Consider the following 21,728-nt stretch of genomic DNA (forward strand, 5'->3'; position numbering starts at 1 on the left):
TTTCTTAGCAGAGACTGAAGGTTGTCTTAACTTTCAGAACTAACAGAGGACAGTGGATGTATCAAAGTACAGACTGGAAACTGTAACAGAGTGGGAGTTAGTCCTTTTTGCAGTAGTTATTTCCAGACTTTTAAAAAAAGCCTAAATGAGATTACTGCCATCGAGGTCTCTTTTTGTCCCTTCTGTTTCTGTGCAGGAGTTCAGTCACTTTAGTTTTGACTCAGTTTTGCTCTAAACTGTAATAGAACAACATGAAAGCACTTTGCAAGCATGACCTGAATTTTAAAAGCATGACTCTATTTCTATGTCAATAAACTACTGAACTAATTCCTCAAGTGTCCTTTTTTTTTGAGAGCCACTTTTGCTCGGTGTTAGATTTTGCAGAGCTGTTCAATCGGTCATTCTAAAATAGAAAGAGTGTGGCAGAACTTCAGACCTCCCTATTGCTGTTCACCTAAAGTGAAAACCCACTTGAGGTCAATCAGCAAAACAGTCAAGAGTGGTCTGGTAACTTTGGGGGAGCTGCACATTATTGCACACGCGCTTCTGGTCTTTATGGAAGGATTACGTGTTTTATTATTTAAAGAATTTATAAATGATTTCCCTATGCTGTTTGCCTCAATCAACATAGCAAGAGCAGAACTTTTTGACCTACACATTAAATGCTATGCGAGACTAAAAGCTAAGACTGCGCACCATCCGGGAGACAACACCCCCCAGGAAACACAGAGATGGAAGCATGATGCTGAGGGGATGCTTTTCAGAGACTAACGTCAGCTTTCAGCATCAATATCGTCTCTGACCAACAGAGAAGTTGGTCACCGTTGATGTCCAACAGAGCAATCCCAGAAGAAAACGTGTTAGAGGTTACTAAAGACCCTTCAGGATAGCAACAAATATTAACACACAATCAGAGCATAAATGGAAAATTTTGAATAAATTATTTATTATTTGCAAGACAATAAAGTAAAGAATTCTGTCATCTCACAGAGACTTTGCAGGTCTATCTGTCTGCATACATAAGTTCTTCTCTCTGGGTCTAGAGTATGAATGGGTGAGTGTCTGTGTGAATTTGTGCTGGTCTGCGTGTGTGTCTGTGTGTGTGTCTTGGCCCTGTGTTGGAGTGGTGACCTGTCCTCAATGCAGCCTATCTGTGTCTGCAGGGAAAGGCTCCAGCTCACTATGACCCCCACAAACAGAACATTTTTATCAGGAGCAGGTAAAACACAAAATTCATGGAAACTTCAAATATTTGCTGTATGCACATCTGATCTGACCCCCGAGCAAAGGAGAAGAGCACCAACAGGTGTGTCCATGTAGATTACATCAATTAACCATGGCAACGTTCCTCACACCTGTTTAAGCATTTTTTCGTTTTAGCGTCTGAGCTGCTGGAAACTGCTGGTGACCAAAATGGACTGGAGCCAAAAAGGATGTTTGCGGTCCTTGACTGTAAGGAGCAGACAACAAACTACAAACACAGTGTTTAAACACAGTACCTCCTGTCTGAACTATTCAGTCCACGTTATCTCTGTGCATATCGCGTTTAAAACAGCTGACCAAGATAACGAGGACCTCCGATACAGAGAAATGTCGTCAGGGCTCTCTCTGTGCGTAACTGGGTCAATACCCAGAAATTAAACACCTTTAGAAAAGAAGAGGCCCTGTGTCGCCTCAGTCAATTTTTTTATTATATTTGACTGCAGACTGAGCAGATTCTGATAAGCAGACTCTACTCAACTGATTCAAAAGAAGAATCAAAACAATGATATCAATACAACTCATATGTACATCCAAAAATTGCTGATTCATTCCACATCTGTCCAAACATGTACTCTGCTGATTCTTCAAAAAAAAAAAAAGCAACAAAAAAAAAACTTCTTGTTACGGACACTGTGTTGAACACACACAAACAAGGCCAACGTTCAACACACAAGGTACCCCATGAGGTAAGGGGTGGTTAAATTGTTACTGGACATGGGTGTACACTTCATGCAGGTTTTATAAAGAAATTGATAGGTCAGACACTTTGCAGTCGGAACCAGGAGGATATATATGAGCGAGAAGGCGAGTCTCCAGAGGACCAGCACACCTGAACACATCTGCTGTGATTACTGCTCATCCATCAGTCATGAGGGTGGTCAACATTGTAAGTATTATTTTTTATGTATCTACAAACACCTTCTGGAATAGTTATGGGCTAAAAAATGATCTATTTGTTATTTTACATGTAGGGACCGGATCCGTCTCTGGCATATCGGCCAAACTTAGAAAACTCCAAGGAGAAAGAAGAATACAGAAACTTTGTGGTGAGTCTGAGCTTTTATTTAGCTAATAACGACTATTTATCCATCCATTTGGTTTATAATTGTAATGTCACAGGGACAGCTGTTTAATAACACATTAAAAAATATTACATTTCTTGCTATGTAGTAATATATTTGGATCATTGGCTGTGCATAGAAAGTAAATACATTAGTAAGTTAGGTTAAAACACAGAATTATGTTGAAGCAGATCCATTTGAGAATTCTGTAATACACATTATTGTTCAAAACCAAAAATCCAACTAGCATTTTTTTTATGAAGAAGTGAGAAAATATGGAATCAAAGACCCTTTTAAAGATTATCTTTAAATTTAATCTAAGATATGGAAAGTATTACAAAAATAAGAAAGCGCCGATGCAGCTTTTTATATTTAAAAAACAAAGTTTGCAGTATGTCCCGTACTACACTTGAGCTACAAATAATATTTTTGTTGGTGCCAAAGCATTCAAATTTATTTAAACTGAAAATCTGCAACAGACGTTCAATAAAACAGACACAAACAGTGCAGATTAAAAGTTTGCCTTTCATAGATGTCCAGAGAGAATCGATGTGAAATTCGTAGGTGTTTAAATTATGGGATCTAAATTAAGGAATAGTTTAGCAATTAGTTAAAAAATAGAAAAAAACACATTAAAGATTTTATAAATATGGTTTGAAACTGTCAGCTACTGGTAAGGTTCATACATCATTGTGAAATTGTTTAATTTTCTTAAACCTCCTGTTGAATATTATATTGTTGTGAAGTATAAACATAAAAATGTCCATTCGTTCAAGAAATTTACCCAAGTATTTTTTAAAAAAATCTAAGAAATTACCTTTCTCATAAAACATATAGGTACGTGTATTTTAATACTTTTCTGATTTCTGACAAAACAAAATTTTCTATTGATGATGAGTTTTCAGTTTACCTGTCGATGCAAATGTTAAAACAATAATATTACATTACTTAATAAAATTGCCTAATGTGTCAAGGAGGAACTTCTCTTTTCTCCAGACTCTCCAATCCCTGATATTGCAATGGATGATGGTGCAATGGTGTTGTGAACCGTACTGAGGAATTGTTTCCTTTCTTTTCAGGATGGGAGTCTCTTTAACAGAGTCTTTAAAACATACAGTGTGATGCACACCAACCAGACGGTGGACTTCGTCCAGCAAAAGGTGGAACAAACAGGGGCAAACAGCAACAATTAATTTTTCAGTTGCTTTTTATTTCAAGCTCTTACTTTGTTTCAGCAGCGTTTCCTGCAAGTTACAAACCTAGATATAGATATAAAAATAAAAGCCTTACCGGTAGTCAAACTGCACCCTCTGCAGCACGCTCAATGGACCCACTGCAACCACTCTCAGATGAGAATGATGGACGCCATCATGTCTCTGGACCAGCTGGTGGACGAGTCTGATCCAGACGTCGACTTTCCCAACTCCTTCCACGCCTTCCAGACTGCCGAGGGCATCCGCAAAGAACATCCAGATGAAGGTACCTTCTAAAGCTGACGGAAAACAATCACACCTTGTAGACCAGTACAAAGCTTACAGATTGCCCCGTATCACCTCAGACTGGTTCCAGCTAGTGGGGCTGATCCATGATGTCGGGAAAATCTTGGCCCTGTGGGATGAGCCGCAGGTATGACACAGAGTGTTTTGACTATATCACTTTAAAATATATTGTGATTTGTATATTTACTTCAATCAAACTTGCTGTGTAGGTAAATTGGAGTTTATTTGAATTCATAAGTTAATAAAAAAAAAAAAAGTTCTCCACATTTTGTCACATTACAACCCCAAACTTCCCTGTATTTCAACAGAGGTTTTTTGTGATGGATGATCATAAAGTGTAAGGAAACTGAAACATTGGAGGAATAACAAAACTTATTTTCAAAGTTTTATTGCAAATAAAAAAAAAGCTCCCTTTAACTAAATATCCCTTAAAACCCAATTCAATTGCTTTCAAAAGTCAACTAATTGGTAAAAGGAGCCCCCATGCTAATCAGAGTATAAACACAGCTGTTAGTGAAGACCTCCGAGGTTTATTAGAACACACCAGTGAACACACAGCAAAATGAAGACGAAGAAACACGGCACTCAGGTTTGGGATAATGTTGTGGAGAAGACCAAGGCAGAGTTAGGGTAACCAAGTCTTTGACATTTCACAAAACATTTTTCAGTCCAACATCATAAAATGAAGACATAATTATGTACTACTTTCGTATAAAATGTCGAACACCACATGAAAAGCTTGGGGTCTAAATTAGAATTAAAAAAAAGAAAAAAAGTCAGTACTGTACAGCAGAGTAAATATTCATCCTTATTGAGCATACACATTGAGTAAATCATTTTGCGGCGTGTGTGTGTGTGTTTTAGTGGGCTGTAGTAGGAGACACATTCCCTGTGGGCTGCAAGTTTCAAGACTCCATAGTGTTCAGAGACAGCACCTTCCAGGACAACCCAGACCAGAAAAACACAAAATACAAGTAAGTTTTCTCAGCTTAAATTCTCACTGCTTAAATAGAAATTAAATATGTCAATATTTTATTTTTCAGATTAAATATAAACAGTACAATCACATGACATGATCAATGGTATTTTCCAGTACAAATATGTGAATTGTGTGATTGTCAACTGGGTCATTGTTAGAATAATAGCAATAATTAACCAGAGGTGGTTCTTGCATTATAGAAGTTGTGAGTAAACCAGAATCGGGAAACAAAACAAAATTGAATGGACACTGGTGTATACTGTGGACAATACACTTCACACACTCATCACAGGAGAAACTGTGACATCCACTTAGAAACACAAAATAGCACTAAGACTGAGGGAGAGTGGAGGAAATGGGATTCAGCATCAGTTTTTTGTTTTTTTTCCCCTTAGGACTGAATACGGGATCTATGAACCCAACTGTGGCCTTGACAAAGTGCTGATGTCCTGGGGCCATGACGGTAAGAAGAGTCATCGTAGTTGCCCTAATAAAACACTTTACCGAATCAGTAACTGTTTTTTAAGCTAGTAATATTTGATGATGCTTTCTGTTCCATTTCCAAAACAGCAGCTGTAGCTGGGAGCAAGTTTTTTTTTTTTTTTATATAAAACTACATTGCTGGGATGAAAATATTAAAAGTTCTCATCCTCACTGTATCTAGACATAGCTTACTGTCTGGGGTCAAACTTTAGAAATGCCAAGTGTGAAGTGAAATATAAATCATGTTTCTGCGTTTACATTGTTCTTTGTTCCTTCAGAGTATCTCTACAGAGTCATAAAGTTCAACAACTGCTCCATCCCAGAGGAGGTGTGTGAATCATTAAATGAAGCGATCGCCCCCGCAGTTGGCAGACAGATTGGGGTTTAAATCAATTTCAAGGTCTTGACTGATAGTAATGCTTTTTTTTGTGTTTGTCCACAGGGGCTGTACATGATTCGATTCCATTCCTTTTACCCCTGGCACTCTCACGGAGATTACACCCACCTGTGCAACGACAAAGACCTGCAGATGCTGCCCTGGGTCAAAGAGTTCAAGTGGGTATATTCCTCTTTCAGAAACACCCTCTCATTTCATTAATAGAGGATTTGACTAGTAAGATCTAACTCTGAATTCTGTGTCTCTGCAGCAAATTCGATCTGTATACAAAAACCACAGATTTGCCCAACGTAGATGAGCTGAGGCCTTACTACCAGTCTCTGATCGACAAATACTGTCCCGGAGTGCTGCAGTGGTGAACCAGCAGCAGCACAGACATCAGACATCAGCTACATGACTATAAAATGTAAATATGAATGATTCAATGTTTTATCAACACTTAAGCTGGACTTAGTGCTTTTTTTTTGTCATCACCTTTTGCTTCTGGAAACTTCCATCTCTGCAACATGGTTCTTCAAGTCTCACATAATGCTTGAAATTATAGATGCATGTACAAACCTTTTTTTTTGTTTTATTGTAAAAAAAAAAAAAAATCTATATAAAAACTACTGCAATGTCTCCTGTGGCGTTTCATTTCTAATAATACCCAAGCATTTACAAAAAGCAAAAAGTGCTGGTCATGATTCAGTACACAGAGAAAGACAGAGTAGTGAGTGCAAAAATACAGAAAACAGCAGTGATATACATTTACTCCCTTGAAAAAACCTGAGCTCAATACTTTGAATTCCATTTTCTGGTTTCAGCAACCAAGAATATTTTTCTTTCTTTCTTAGAAATATCATTGAAGTAAAGCAAAAGCAGAAGAAACTGTGGCTGATGAGGAAGCAGAAATGTCCTCTGGCTTTTTTATTTTAAGGCAGGTGGTGATCAAAGTCTGAAACTTCTCTAAAAACCTTCGTCATGACTCTCACCTTTCTTCACCAACTCTTCCCTTCCTCATCATCATTCTCACTGACTGCCTTTTGTTCATTTTCCTCTTCACCTTCAGTGTTCTTTTCACTCTCATCCTCCTCTGCCTGTTTTTCCTCTGAATGATCTGACAAGCTTTCATCTCCACCCTCGTTGGGATCGTCCACCTTCTCAGCCGCCTTATCGGTGACTGCAGTCTGCTCGGCAGGCCTGTTCTTGCTGCGCAAACCCTGGAGCAGACAGAAGGTGGCGCTACAGGCAATGAGAGTCCAGATGAGTGTGTGGGCGGGAACGCCTCTGACCTGAGCGCGCACCCACCTCACCGCTTGGGCAGCAGCGGTGTTGGAAACCCGACGTGAAGCCGATTTGTCCTGCAGAACATAAAAAAAAAAAAAAAGAAAATCCCTAAAAATTAGCCTCAACTTCAAAGGCTTTTGTGTTTTCTGTAAACTAGTAAGGAGGAAAACAATTAATAGACTTGCAGTGAATTGTCAATTGATGGTTTACTAAATTAAAGTTAGTTCCGATTGACAAAAAAATAAGATCCATCTGAACCTTCTTTCAGTGTAGTAGTGTGGGTGCTGTCCAGAAGATGGCGCCAAAAACAAAACAACAACAAAAAAGATGAACATGTTGAAAATCCAAGGTAAGTCTAACATCTATTAAACAAAAACAAAAAACACTTGCACAGAAATAAATCAGACAGGCACTTTTAACACACACACACAGATCTCAACATAGACAAAATGACTGAGAGCAGTAGCAGTGAAAAGGGTTTTGTCATTTTATTATTTATTAACTAATAAATATTTGCCATCATAGTTTGTCATTCTTCAGTGATCGTAACCATTTATGGACAGATTTACCTTTAGTCCAAACTGGGTGAGCATGCCCTCCAAGAAGGTGTTGCCCAAGTGCACTCTGGGATAGAACTCCTCATCATAGACCCTCCTCCACCAGCGCTCTGGAAAAGATCTGCATGGATCCAAACATGGATCAATCTTCATTATTCTGATTTACACGCGTGAGGCAAAGATTAAGTTTCTGATTTCCTATTGTTTTTCACACAAAAGACTTATCAAAACAAGTCTTGATTTACAATTCAAGCTTTTGCACTTTCAGACACGACATTTATGCAAAATATCAGAGGAAAATAAGGTGTTTTTTTTAAGATTTCTACAATTGTGCAATCAAAAAACTGAGAAATAAATTGCAAAAGGCTTATAAAATTACAACCACAAATGTCAATGTATGTCATTGTGATTTTATGTGAAAAACCAGCACAACTCATGAATAAAGGAGCTGAATTCAAATTGGGACAGTTTTTGAATTGTTCAAGTCAAAAATGTCCTACCTTTCTAACATCAACTTCCCAGTCATTTAAGTCCGTTGCATTAAAAAAAAAAACTGTTATTTCTGCTGCAGGTAGGGTTTACATAAGGATCCAGAAACTATAAAATGGGGATATGGCGCAAGGAAGAAACAAAAACAATAAGGAATAAAGTCTGGAATTAAGTCAGATCTGGAAACTACTGAAAATTCCCAAACTTGCGAAAATACTTGGAAAACATTTTTCATTTTTATTTCGCTTCCCATTGATGTGCTATACTTTGTGTTGGTCTATCACATGAAATCCAGATTAAAATCCCGAGTTATGGTGACAGACTTAAAAAAAAAAAAAAAGAAGTTTGTCACTATAACTTAGAAAATGGGAAAAGGTTCAAGGAGTTTAATTAGTGCTGTAAGAAGCTGCACATCAAAATGTGGCTGTAATGTTTCATTGCTGGTGGAGAAACGGTGAGCACTGACCCATCGGCCTTTGGTTCAGTAAACCAGTATCTGTAGCGGTGAGCTCGCAGGTAGGTAGGCGGCTCCTCGTGAAATGGATACTTGGATACATCCGTCTGGATCAGTTCAATCACTGCAGGAGCAAAATGAAAACTTTAAGAACCATTTGTTCCTTGTTAAATAAAAAAAAAGTCTGATTTAATCTTGGCTTTAGAGGGAATTCAACACAATTTCAGGAAGACAAGGGCTTCATCTTTCTGTGGATTCATGCTTTCATTCCCTGATTCCCTGATTTCTTTCAGAGAATGAAAACTACGGCATGGGAAAGTAGATACAGATCTGACCCGGTTTAAAAAAAAAAAAAAAAAAAAAAAAAAAACTGCTCCATTTATTTCAGTTTTCATTTGTCAAAAACTCAAAAGGGTTTTGCACCTTCTCTTTTGCCTTGCAGGAGTCGGTACATCAGACTAGTGAACCACGGACTCTGGGTTTGAGGCCCCAAAGCTGCAAACCACATCTGCCAGTCCAAGCGAGGCTGATGTGGCGTCACCACAGGGGGAGACGCACTGACGTTCCCCGGCTTGTACATGAACTCAATTTCCTGCGAGGACAAATCAGAATCATGTAAACAACTCGCATACTGCGAACAGATATAGCTTAAACCGTCACCTCACCATCCATGTGTTCCCATCGCTGCTCCCTTCAATGACCACCTCTGGCCTCCCACCCACTCCAGTCATCCTTCTGAACAAGCCGTAGGAGTTGACTAGCTGGTAGCGATCCACCAGTCCGTGCGCCTGACGCACCCCCGGCCACAACCTGGAGTGAGAGTCATACTCTACGTAGCTAAAAGGCACCTGAAAAAATAAAAAAAAGGTAGAGAAAACTACAGTGAGATTTGTAAACCATCCATCTTGCAACTCTTGATTTTCCAGCACCCACCAGACTGACTGCAAACATCGACGCAGCAGCAGCGGCAAACACCGTCCACTGGATCATCCCCCAAAAGCGCTTCAGGAAGCCAGAGATGCACGCACACCTGCACGTGAATTCACATTAAAGTAGGATGAACAACTTGAATAACACGGATCCAAAAACGGAGAACACGCTACACACCGGAACATGGATGCGACCAACTCCCAGGTGAGCGAGAGGACACCGATCCAGATGCAGGGGATGGTGACGGTCTTCAGAAACTGGTTAAACTGGTGGTATGTGAATGCTGCAAACGTCAAATGAATACCAAAGCAATGAAGTGCAAATCTTTCCAAACGTTTCTTGGAAACTGAAGCAGAGCTACCGACCTGTGCGCGATGAGACGACGTTCTTGGCTGAATCCACCTGCAGGTCAAAGCAGATAATTGTTCCGAAAATCGTGAGAGCAAAAACTAGCAGTTCCACCAAGCGAGAAAGCCACAGCAACAGCTTAGAGTCTATGGAGAGAAAAAATAAACAAATAAGTAGAATTAATGTGTTTCTGCAAACAAGATGCTTTTTACAATTTCTGATCATCTTTTGNGGGGGGGGTTGTCAAAAGTTGATTTAATACCAAGTCTTATCTGTAGGTTTGACAAATCTTTAATGAAATCAGCATCCAATTTTTGGAGTTTGGTACTGAATAATATGTCCCGTTATTGTCATCTGGAACAAAATAAGTTCAATTGTTGGACGGGTTTATTCTACACCAGGGTTTCCTACAGTGTATTATAAGCCTGATGAGCCACCAGGCTTTACTTGCGCCCCCACCAGGTTTAGCATTGTTTATTTATTTATAATACAACTCTTTTCTAAATATAGCTTTTTTGAAGACTTTATGGTTGGTGTTTAGGTATTAATCTTCTTGATAGTGACGCATAACTATCAAGTCATATTTACAAATTTTCTGTCAACTTTTATCATTTTTTAACTCAAAATCATGACGGGCAGCTGGATGACTGCCCTAACGCCCCTAACACCAGGCACAGCAAGTTTTCTGGGGGAATTTTAAATCAGGAACTGACAGCAACCCTGTGTAGTCTTCAGTGAGTTAATATGTCAAAAACAAAAAAATGATGGGTAGAATGTCACAATTTAGATGTTTTGAACCAAATCAAATATATGTACATTAATGTTAAGTCCCCTACATTTATTAGCCATTATTAGATTTTTGATTTTTAGGACACAGAGAAAAAAAAAAAGTGTAGAAAGCCAAACACTTTGCCATGCTTAATTTTTCCATCCTTATACAGAAGTAAAAATGGCTTAGCCTAAAATAAGTTTGTTCTCAATTAATTTAGCTATTTTTAAAGCTAAATAGGCTGTTAATTCAAATTCAATGTCCAGTTATAAACAGTACTTCCTCCCTACTTTTCAATCATGATCATTGCTCTTCCTAAACATGAATACATGTTTGTACAGACATACTTTTGCATGTGTACTGAACATGGCGTAACAACAATAATTTAAACATTTATCTTTTTTTTTGCATAGTGGTGATAAAAAGCAATCTAACGAAAGCAAAGTTCATTCCGAACTCACCTTATGTTATCCCTGTCTAAAAATTGAAAACTTAATTACGGATTTTCAAGTCTAATACATAATCCACCAAGAAATTCTCTTTCTTTCTTTCTTTCTGTCTTTCTTTCTTTCTTTCTTTCTTTCTTTCTTTCTTTCAAAATTGTTCCACATCTACTCAAAGTGTAAACAATAAAATCTGCTTTGCAGGTTAGCCATGGCAGGAAACAAGTGAATTGCTAGCATGTACCGTTGTTCTCGTCTCCAGACKTGTCTGCTTTGCGGAGCCAGAAGTTGACGTGGCGGTCATCCAGAAGGGACAGACAGAGGGCCACCGTCAGCAGATTGAAAAAGTTGTAATTACCGGACAAAATGATGAGCACCTGAAGAAGCAACTACACAGAGAAAAAAAACAATCCAATTTACAAACAAAACTGGGTTTTTAATAGAAACGCATTGAGAAATCAGCTTGTGATCGGAACTGGCCAATTTTCAGCAAAAAGAAATTAAAAAAAAAAATAGAATATTTGCCTTATTAGTAAATGAACAACTAATAAGGCACTGACAACAACACCCTTTGGTGTGGAAGTTTTGACTGAGTGAAGWAGGTCCAATGTTGGCCATTTGCTGTGTAACTGAGCTAAAAAAAATGCAAAAGCTAAACCTTGCCTTAAAGGAAATCAAAGTTTCTATGGAGGAATATCAGATGTTCATTCAGGCTGGAACAATTAGACTTTAGCATTAACAAAGACTGGAACAAAAGTAGTCAATCAATGAATATCTGGAATCTCAGAAAGCATTTGAGAATGCCATTTCAARCTTCTCTTCTCACCTGCATATAAAAGGCGGCAAGTCGCAGCCGTCGCAAAGGACTGAAGAAGAGAAACGGTACAGGGATTTCTATTACGAATGTTCCCACTACGCTGAGCTTCTGCCACCAGACCGGCAACTGGTGGGCAAACCAGGCCAGTGGAGTAGGGATGCACTGGGTTTCATAATGATATGTCAGAGCTGTTCAACACAGACACGAGGAACATAAGCCATCAGACAGATTTTCCAACGAAATCCGGTARCACCTGCAGCGTTTTGTGCAAACACTCGTACCTGTGAGGCCCCACCACGTGGGGCAACGTGAGGTGAGCTTCACCACTCCAGAGGCAAACATCAGCCTGAAGAGSAGCCAGCGAATCAGCCAGAAGGTCACAGGATCGTGCTCTCTGACCGCTCGAGATCCCCTGATTAATGTCAGGGGAGCCACGAGGATACAGAGGAACCCGGTCTCAAGCAGCAAGTTGTCCCTGCAGGGAAAAAAATTTWAATAAAAAGGAAGCAGGAAGTTGCAGAAAAAGACTAGAGGATCTCATCATGAGTGAGTCATCTGCAGTTCTGCTGCACAGCAGCAAAGCCAAACATCACTATGATGACAAAGCAGCGTCTGTCTGTTTGTAGAGACTGTGTGAAAATGAAAACTGAACTGGCCTGCAAATCTTGATGTGAGGTAACGCTTGTGCATTACAATCACAAGCTTCAACATATTAGAAATGTGAAACGTGTGGCATGATGCATTTTTATTTGGGGTCCTAATTAAAAGCCACTGAAACAGCATATTTTTTGCATACATACAAAATGCTCTGTGTGGAGAAGTACCAACACAGACCTTAACTTTTTTTAACCTCAAACAAGGACAGGAAAGCAGGTCAGAGTTAAAGGGAGGAATGAAGGAACTCAGTGCAGGTCAATACAGGAAGAAAACCTGCTAGAGGTTGCAAAACACTTGAACRTGGAGCAGAGGTTCATCAAACATCAAGATAGATCCAGAACTGGAAAGCATATTTGATAAGAGCATGTGTTTGTCAGATCGGCTTAGTCAAAGTCCAGATCCATATTTATTTGAGAATTTCTGGGGAGACTTGAAAAGTAATAATCAGATAATTCCACATCCAATCTGACAGAGTTTGAAAAAACATGAATCCTTTTCCTTCATCATCCATCTCTGATTTGTGCTCAATTTGTGGTTGTATCAAAAACACTTACCACTGGAAGTAAAGGAACACCTGGCCTACCTGTAATAGGGAAACACTTTTAGGCAAATAAAAAGAAAACATACTGTGTCAGAGAAAAGAGGAAAGGAGACGAAGGCCATCGCAAACTCACATGGTACATAGACAAGTACAAGGCCCAGAGGCAGAAGAAGACCAGGCTGTCCCTCAGAGACTCCAGCAGCGTGGCTGCCAGGCTCAGAGCGGCTCCGGTGAGGCACAGCAGCTCCATGGCCGTCTGGGTGTCCAGGCCCAGGTGGGGTCCCAGCCACAGCAGGGTGGGAGAGGTCAGCAGCTGTTCCAGCAGAGGCTTCCCAGTGTACCTCAGCTGCCAGCGGGCAGGGAGCAGCCCATCATTCCCATACAGACCTGGATACAAGGAACGTTAATTACTCTGGGATTAACTTTTCTATTGTCCATGTCAATGTGTGCAGATTTTGCATTTGAATTTGATATTTCAAACTCAATACATGCAAGTAAAGCATGCAGGTCTGCAATTAAGCTGAAACTGCATTATGGAACTTTCTGGAACTACATAATGTACATCATAATGTTTTAGTGAAAGTTGTGTTAACGTGCTTAAAAGACACATCCAGTATGTGGCCATATTGTCTAGCAGGTTGGATTTCTCTCTGCAGCTCATAAAGTTAGCTCAGTACGCAGAACAGCAGAAGTTTCCTTCACCACGTAAACGCAGCAGCACAGGGAGCCTCAGCTAGAAGTTTTTTCAGCTAACAATGCTAACGCGGTGCATGGAGCAGWGGGAGAAAGATGGCTTCGTTCAGTCTCACCTGGTATCTGAACGTAGAGGGAAACAAAAGCTACCATGTAGATGAGCGCCATGCACCAGAGGAACAGGCGCCGAGGTAGGATAGTTTCCCCCATGTCTGACCACCGGCCACCGAGGTTCTTTTCTCCACATACGCCGCTTGTCTCTGTGCAGCAGGAAGGAAGCTGCAAGCGGGGATTTGACGAGCGGGAGACACGTATTAAACGGGAAAAGTTTCTGAAATCACCTGAGCGGCCACAAGGTGTCGCTGCTGCTCCTTTCAAACACACGTTGCGTTTAAGTACCCCTGTGTAAAATCTGTAACCAATGTTCACACCCTGTGCGTCCCTTTGGAAATATTATTTGATGTTAGAATGTGGTTTATTACTTACTTTTCATAAGCTTTTCAAAAACAGTAACAGAGGACTGCAGCAGACGTCTAGGAATCTTCATTTAGTATAAATGTAGAGCGTGAAAAAACAACAGAACATGTAAAAAGAAAAAAATCAGTAATGTATTCAAAATGTATGTGTAAAATCCAAAATATTTTTGTGGTTAAAGTGAATACTATTTTATACACTTTTACAATGCCTTTTAGTCCAAATGGGCGGTTTCTCTGTCAGGTCACTCTGAAAGTATGTGCTTCACACAGAAAGGTTAATAGTGGCCAACCACCTCCAGCCTCCATTTCCTGTGTAAACAGTCATCAACTTCTCTGTAAATAGCAACCCAATGCAAAAGTTCACAGATAGATTTGAGCTTGAGCTATTTTGCAAAGAGACAACATTCACACGTAGGTATATGTTTTTAATAAATGACTCATGGTGGTATTTGCTAATATTCAACACTTTGGAGATGGAGCAGCTTGTTAACAAATTAAGCATTTTCCAGAGGAATGAAGTCTATTTTGACAATGTGTAATGCAAAGCTAGTAGAAAAATGCATCAAAAAAAATTTCAGTTAACTGGAGTAAAAGCAACTTACAAAGCATTAAGACTTGGAAGCAGAATCCAAAATCCATGCCCCGCCTTTCAGATTACCATCAGTCTTCCCTTCCTTTCGTCACATCCAAATAATGCTTGCAGTTATGTGACAAAATTTGCAAATGATGAATGGTAATAAAAACTATTGTAAAAACAATATATCTTAAGGAAAACAGACATTTGGTTTGACATTAGTTTATTGTGCAACTTACCAGGCAAGCATACAGATTCATGGCAATAAAGAGATGCTCTGCATGCTGCTAGTCCAATAGCAAAAGCATCCATGTATATACATTCAAGTTTTAGCCACAACACAGAAAAATGATCACAAAACTACTGATCACACAGACTGGAGTACCTTTAAATCTCTGACAGAGTGATTAAAATCAGCAATGCCCTGCACAGGCATCACAATTCATTCTTTGACGCTATAAAAATACAGAAAAACAAATCTGATTGTACACAGTATTTACAGAGTTTACTTTTAGGTGGCACCAACTCTAGAAGATGCTTATTCAGATGCCGGACAGATCAGCAGAGAGACTCTTGAAACGCCGAGGGCCAAAGCAGCGGCGATGAAGCTTGGCAACGTGAAATTTGACACAGGTGCTACACATAGAGAACATGATCTAAGATTTGCAAGCCTTATGCCTTAGTTAGATCCCAGAATTATTTTTTTAGTTTGAAAGTAATCCGGTAGATCCCAATTGCCCACTTTTTATTCACTCATCTTAATATAAATCCCAAATTGCCCACCCAGAAGGAAATGAACATCGTGCTTTCTTTGCTACCTGATTTTTACATTTGAAAATAAAGGAGAACTTAAAAATCACAAATTAGCCAACGGAACAGATTTCCCTCAAGGAAATTCTTATTCTACTAAAATATTTGCATATTACACCTTTAATCTAAACATATCTTTTAATTATTCAAAGTAACTTGCCCCATTCTAAACAACAACAACAACAAAATATGGTTTGTGACACTATCTTTTGACACTTGCTGAAGAAATAAAAATTAAAACAATACTGTGACAATTATTATCAATACCAGTAGAAATTTAGACAACATTAAAACTGGAGAACTTTCCCATGAAAACAGAACATGCTGCGGGTTTACTCTGCACGTTGGAAGTCTTGGCTAAAAATGCCTAATACAGGCTGGATTGCAGTTTCCTTAGAGGCAGAACTCTTTTTGAAATGGAGACACTTGACTTGCACGAGAAGCTACATAAAACACAGCAAGAATCTAACTGCATATACATGGCTTGCTTGTAAATGCTTGCATCCCTTTTAGCATGGCCACTGAAATTCAGTCTGTGGTTTGCAGACAGACAAATTAACTATAGCTGCCTCATGTGTGCAAAACAATAGGAGATGGCCGATACAGTGTTGCTGTGGTTGAATCCCAGTGCGGACGGCTTTAGTGAAAAGAAAAAGCTTCTAATTTAGACGCCCCTTTGGTTATTTTCAACAAATAAGAACCACATCAATTTCTTTTCAAACACGGAAAGACGTTGCGCATGTGTTTTCAGATAATACACTGTTTTCAGCACGTGTTTTTTATTCTCATTATCCTTATTATTATTATCATTTTATTAATAATATTATATCTACACACCTTTGGATCTTTGAGAATTTTAAGGCAAATATAAATTCACACAGATTTGGATGGCTAGACTTAAAGAGAGTGTGTTCACTCCGACAGCGTTTCCTGCTGGTGGAAATGGGATCAGCTGTCTCAGAGTCATGTCGCTCCATCAGCTGTACAACTCTGTCCGATATTAGTCATCGAGGTCATGGGCTCCTGGTCCGTCTCCCTGACGCAGATGACCGCGTCCCCGCTCACATTAATGAGGCACTGAGCCTAAAAAAAAAGAATGGATCAAACGTAGACTCAGCAATATACGGATGCAACTCAGAGAGGTATTTTATTCTGTAATCCAATTCAAATCGTAAAACCTACTGTCTGTACACACAGAGTGAGATATTTCATGTATCATTTTCTGTTTGGAAATTTTAATCTTTTTCCCAAAATACAAAAAATCTTAGGAAAAATGATCTACTGAAAACATTCTCATGTACTGTTGAGTACATGCATTCATTACTTTGTCAGGTCTCCCTATGCACTATTTACTGGATCAATGCAGTGTGGCATGAAGGAGACCAGTCTCTAGTAAGGAAGCCCAGTTTTAACCCCAGCGGCTTTCAACCCTCCAGCATCGTTGGGGCTGCTGTGTCTCTTCGACTGTGGGGTTTAGTTTAGGTCAGTTTGCTGGTCAATCAAGTGCAGTGACATCATGGTCATTAAAAGCAAGTCTGACTACCTTTACAGTGTGAGCAAGTCCCAAGTCCTAAATCTAAAATGAAATCTTTTAAATTTACCCCAAATTTTCTTCACAATCATCTCAAGGTTGCATCTATTTACATTTCTAGAACACGTCCTAATATGCTTGCATACAGCACTCTGAACAGCTGGCATGTATAAACTACGCTCTTCAGCATATAAGCAAAAAAAATAAAAAAATGCGCATGAGTGTCTTTGTGTGGGTACCTGGTTCTTATTGGGATTTTCCATTAAAACACAATCTTTCATGCTGTAGGACACCACTGCATTGCCACCCAGAGCTGCTACGTGGGCTCGAACCATCGCAAACACCTCTGCGATGAACGAATGGAGGAAACCGCTAACTCCACCTTCCTGCAGAAAAACAAGCACGTTTCATGCAACAAAAAGCACACCCAGTGGGCACAGGGCAGCGCAACGACCTCCTGCAGCGTCAACCACACCTCTCGTAGGGATGTGGTCTCTCTGATGAAGAACATGTTGATGATTCCAAGGTATTTAATGATTCTGGTCCCAGGGAGGAAAGAGAGGGGCGTCATCTTCACCATGGTCACAGAACTGCCCCCAAAGGAGCGGCTGGAGCGCAGCGATCGGGGGCGTCCCTCCGTCAGCGGACTGCAGTGCTCCAAAGAYGAGACTGAAGGTCCAGAGAGAGAGAGAACAAGGCCAAGCAGAAGTGCAGGAGAAGGATGTGAAAAGACCACAGGAGGAGAAGACAGAAGGGCAAAAAAACAACAAAAAAAAAGAGAACAAGAAGGGAACTGAGACACCAGTAATCACTCAACAATGAAAAATATAAAAGCAGATATGAACTTTGATGCACAAATGAGGGATGTCATGCAAAAACGCAACTGGGTTAGTGTTTGTACAGCAGGGCATGTACACTGATACAAAGGTAGAGCAGAAAATGTTCAAACCCATGGAAAAGTCCTGATTTATACAAAATTACTTTACATCAAACATTCAAACTTTCCGACTCAAAATGCCAAAAATATAATAGACATTTTGTTAAAATTAGAATAAAAAATAAAGCCTCTCTTAGTCAGCACAGCAACCAGACAATGTTTTGCATACAAGTGAAATTGATCCTCTTCTGTAATTATCTCCAGACACTAAGGCTAGACGACATGCCTGAACACTTAAGTTGAATGTTTTCTTTCGCAATTTTGTAAGTTTATAATTTTCACATTAACAGCTGATGATTTAAAGTAATTTTCTATAATCTTGCGATAGTCAATATTATTTTTATTTGATTAATCTGTCATATTACCTAATGGTCAACTGAACCCACATGTAAATCAGAACAAAAATAAATTGAAATGAGATGTAATAGAAGGTTTTAGATAATATGCAACTACATTTAATGTGTGATTTGAGCATTTTTTGAATATATTTATGTAATTCATAAAAAAAAAAAATACAATGACTCTCAAAAGAGTCCACATCAAAGAGATGAAGCAAAAATCATTTTAAAGCATTTTCCAGATGCCTTAGAATGTGGAAACTTTTAAAGCAACAGAAATCCAGTTTCTGAAATGAAATCAAAAATCTACAAGGCAACAATTGGTTGCAACTCTTTTTAAAAGAAAAATATCATGGTGTACCCTGGAGTCATAATAGGTATTTCTGTATGTTTAGAGTCACAGTTTTATTTTATTTTTTTTGCTGGTGCAGTTTAGTTTGGGAAATGTCACCTTACCAAAGGTTTGTGAAGGTCACTGTGTTTCAAGTCCATTCAGGTGACAAAAACTCCACAAATGCATCAAACTTGCCTTGGAGGTATTTATTAAAGAGCGCTACAAAATCTCATAAGAGAAACGTCACCTGTAGTCAGACTGAACAGGAGAATCGTCCAACACATGCGGCTGCAGAGGTCAACAATTTTAGTCCAAATTCGAACACAGCCAGAGTGTAAACAAAACTAATGAACAAAAGATTGGCAATAAGGTAGTAAAAGCTGGGAAATATATGCTGAAGAAGACAAAACATAGGGAAGTATGTACAAAAGAGCTTTCAAGGAATTGTAAGTGTGCAGGAGTGATAGAGAACAAGTCACAACTTTCCATGGGTAGGAACAATTTTGAGCTCACCTGCGTTGTTAGTGTGTCATGACTTTAAATGCAGCTTTGCACGTGTTCGGTGTACAGCGTCAAGACAATCACTCGGGAAAGTGCGCGCTGCCGTGCATGTCATGCAACTGAGGTACAGACAGACAGAAAATGTCTGCAGACAGACAGACAGACCTGGGCACAGCTGTTTTACAGGTGCGAATACAGTGCTTACAGTGAAATATCATGAGAGAATTGTTCTAATTCTTTGGTATTTGTGAACGAGGCTTGAGACATGGAAACGGACAGAGACAGCTATAAGCTGAGCTGAGCACACATACACAAACCAGAGAGTGAAAGGTGCTTCACTGTGTAGTGCAGAGTTACCTGATGAAGTTTCCATCCGTCAAACCAGGAACCTTCAGAGCCAAACATTACACACACTGTGCACAGGACTGAAAATCAAACTAGCTCTTGTAGAGAAGCACTGCCCCCCCCCCCCTCACCCTCCATCCTACCATGATGATTTGTTCAGAATATTGAGTCCAACGTTTTCACCTCCAGGTGCATCTCAGTAGATTACCCACGTCATCAAAATGTTATTTTATTTCAGTTAGACTCATATTACAGGTCAATTACACAGAGCGATGTGTATATTTTTGTTCATTTTGATGATTTGAGCTTGCAGGTCATGAAAACTCAAAATGTTACTCACTAAATTTGAATACGACACACAATAAAAATACTATGTTATGGCCTACGCAACCATGGAGAAGACTGTTGAATTAGTTGAACAGCAGACAGGGTTCCTTCATAAGGAGTGCAAACACAAGAGATCATTGGTAAAGAAGCTGGATTTTCAGACTGAAGTATCTAGGCATAGTAATGGAAAGTTAAGTGGAAGGTAAAAAGTGTGATGCATAAGCAACAAGGATTGAAAGGGGAAGTCCATTCAAGAGTTTGGGGAAGGAAAACAATTCTACAGACAACAGCTGGAGTCTGTTCTAAAAGAGCTACCACAGACTGACGGATCTAGGATAATTTTCTTTACCCTATCATTAGTTTTCTTTCACTGCAGCATTCCGAACAACCACCTTTACTATCAATTACATTTTCCACAAGAAATGCAAGGCGAGTGTGCCTGTGGAAGCTGTCCGTGACTTTCAGGGGAAAAATGTCAGGTCAGAAATTACATTTTTACTGGACTTATGTAGTAAGTGTGTAACAGAAGATGAATTTTAGGTTTTCATTAGCTGTAATTTCTAATCATCAAAAAAAAAGTCCAATATATAAAACTGTATGAAATGGATTTTTATTATATACTGCTTTCAACTTTTGAACCAAATAACTGAATTAAAGTACCTTTTGAACGACATCCTAATTTATTGAGATGCACCTGTTTTTCCAATAAAGCGTGTCACATTTCCTCAACTTCGGAAGATTCACTGATGCAAATGCGGAGTGGAATCAAAGAAAGTTTTCATGCAGATTTTACACGAGTGCAAAAAGGGGGGGAAAAGCTGCAAAGTGTGTGCAAAAAGATAACTGCCCTTGGAATTATGAAAGGTTCACATGGCTACAGGCATTTTCAAGCTAAGCTGCCGATTGTGATCCCTCCGAAAGGGGCTGGACGTGAGCTTGTAAAACTAATCTGAATGGCCAGTGCTTTGATTTGGAAAAATGCTACGTCTCTCCCCACCGGCATGCATGGAGGGGTGTGTGTGTGTGAGTGCGAGTGTGAATCGGCGTGTGCGAGACTGCTCATGAAACTGTGTTCTGTATTTGTGGGTATGATCACCAGAGTGTGCTAGAGACTGTGTCCTCCTACTTGTCTTAACTGATCCTCGTCTTATGGTGTGCGCTTTCAGCCTAAGCAGCTCTAGCCAGGTGCTGCATCTGTCTGCAAAGGAACCGTAATCAACGGAGGCAGCTGGAGAAAACACACGCGCACACAACACACGCGCGCAAAAAAAAAAAATACACACGCACGCAACCCACAACCGAAGATACACAACAACAACAAGAAAAGAGAACAAAAAACATACAAGACACAAAAAACAAACAAACAGAAAAGAACAAAACTGAATGAGGCTTTTGAGAGCGGTTTAAGAAAACTGTCCGAGACAAAAGGATAAAAAGTCAAAACATGACAAGTGTAGTAGTTTCGGTAGCAGGGAGGTGGGGAGAAGGGAAGAAAGGAAACGAGGTGGTGGCTTACCTCTGGATGAGACAATGGTATTTTCTGGGACACCTGTCATGCCACACACACACACAAGCGCACACACACACACACACATACATAACATATGTAACCAGTACTTGGTAGACATCAATAAGTGTTCAGTATTTTTTCTTTTCCTCTTACCATCAATTCTAGTTCAACAAAAATCTACCTCTGCAGCTCGATTTTGACACTCGGATCGTTTGGCGTAAATAAGAACCACAAAGTTTCACAGCTTTTTACACATTTTCTACCAAACCTCAACGCTGCCAAATCTAGTTTTACGGAGCAAACAAATCACAGTGGGGTGCTACTGTTTGTTTACCTGTTGAATGAACCACAACCAGCTGACTTTGGCAGAGTTTTGCAGCTGGGGTGAATAAAGAGACT

General features: G+C 39.5%; 3 protein-coding genes across 18 annotated transcripts in view; 1 reads left to right on the plus strand and 2 right to left on the minus strand.

Annotated features, from left to right (window-relative positions):
• Positions 1 to 1,994: 1,994 nt before the first annotated feature.
• On the plus strand, positions 1,995 to 6,300 carry miox (myo-inositol oxygenase). Its single transcript, XM_008412438.2, has 10 exons — positions 1,995 to 2,149; positions 2,235 to 2,309; positions 3,404 to 3,484; positions 3,641 to 3,803; positions 3,883 to 3,950; positions 4,688 to 4,797; positions 5,198 to 5,265; positions 5,564 to 5,613; positions 5,728 to 5,840; positions 5,933 to 6,300. Exons 1-10 carry the CDS (start codon positions 2,132 to 2,134, stop codon positions 6,039 to 6,041), a joined length of 855 nt encoding a protein of 284 aa, XP_008410660.1. The 5' UTR covers positions 1,995 to 2,131; the 3' UTR covers positions 6,042 to 6,300.
• lmf2a (lipase maturation factor 2a) lies at positions 6,253 to 13,996 on the minus strand. The gene is made up of 14 exons (XM_008412439.1): positions 13,763 to 13,996; positions 13,087 to 13,340; positions 12,967 to 12,995; positions 12,037 to 12,230; positions 11,765 to 11,943; positions 11,183 to 11,327; positions 9,744 to 9,872; positions 9,556 to 9,661; positions 9,382 to 9,478; positions 9,114 to 9,296; positions 8,872 to 9,040; positions 8,461 to 8,572; positions 7,518 to 7,626; positions 6,253 to 7,022 (listed from the first exon to the last, which is right to left on the minus strand). The coding sequence occupies exons 1-14, from the start codon at positions 13,854 to 13,856 to the stop codon at positions 6,660 to 6,662; spliced, it is 2,163 nt and encodes a 720-aa protein (XP_008410661.1). The 5' UTR covers positions 13,857 to 13,996; the 3' UTR covers positions 6,253 to 6,659.
• A 906-nt stretch (positions 13,997 to 14,902) lies between these two features.
• The window catches only part of c2cd5 (C2 calcium dependent domain containing 5), a 33,341-nt gene continuing 26,515 nt past the window's right edge, over positions 14,903 to 21,728 (minus strand). For 11 of the 16 annotated variants that reach the window (XM_017305310.1, XM_017305307.1, XM_017305305.1 and 8 more), the window contains 5 exons: positions 21,336 to 21,368; positions 20,916 to 21,047; positions 17,513 to 17,706; positions 17,277 to 17,423; positions 14,903 to 16,589 (listed from right to left, as the gene is read on the minus strand). In XM_017305310.1, the coding sequence (XP_017160799.1) occupies positions 16,470 to 16,589; positions 17,277 to 17,423; positions 17,513 to 17,706; positions 20,916 to 21,047; positions 21,336 to 21,368 (626 nt within the window). In that variant the 3' untranslated portion in view covers positions 14,903 to 16,469. Of the gene's footprint in view, positions 16,590 to 17,276; positions 17,424 to 17,512; positions 17,707 to 20,915; positions 21,232 to 21,335; positions 21,369 to 21,728 lie in introns of those variants that run through there. The other 5 variants (XM_017305304.1, XM_017305301.1, XM_017305300.1 and 2 more) reach the window with 5 other exon arrangements.

Source organism: Poecilia reticulata, linkage group LG6 (assembly GCF_000633615.1).
Source record: "Poecilia reticulata strain Guanapo linkage group LG6, Guppy_female_1.0+MT, whole genome shotgun sequence".
NCBI classification, from domain to species: Eukaryota; Metazoa; Chordata; class Actinopteri; order Cyprinodontiformes; family Poeciliidae; genus Poecilia; species Poecilia reticulata.

What these genes read in the sequence shown, in the direction of transcription:
- miox (XM_008412438.2), top strand. An exon ending in TGGACTTCGTCCAGCAAAAG is followed by an intron (nt 3,485 to 3,640) that starts GTGGAACAAACA and finishes CACCCTCTGCAG; the next exon opens with CACGCTCAATGGACCCACTG. An exon ending in ACTGCTCCATCCCAGAGGAG is followed by an intron (nt 5,614 to 5,727) that starts GTGTGTGAATCA and finishes GTTTGTCCACAG; the next exon opens with GGGCTGTACATGATTCGATT.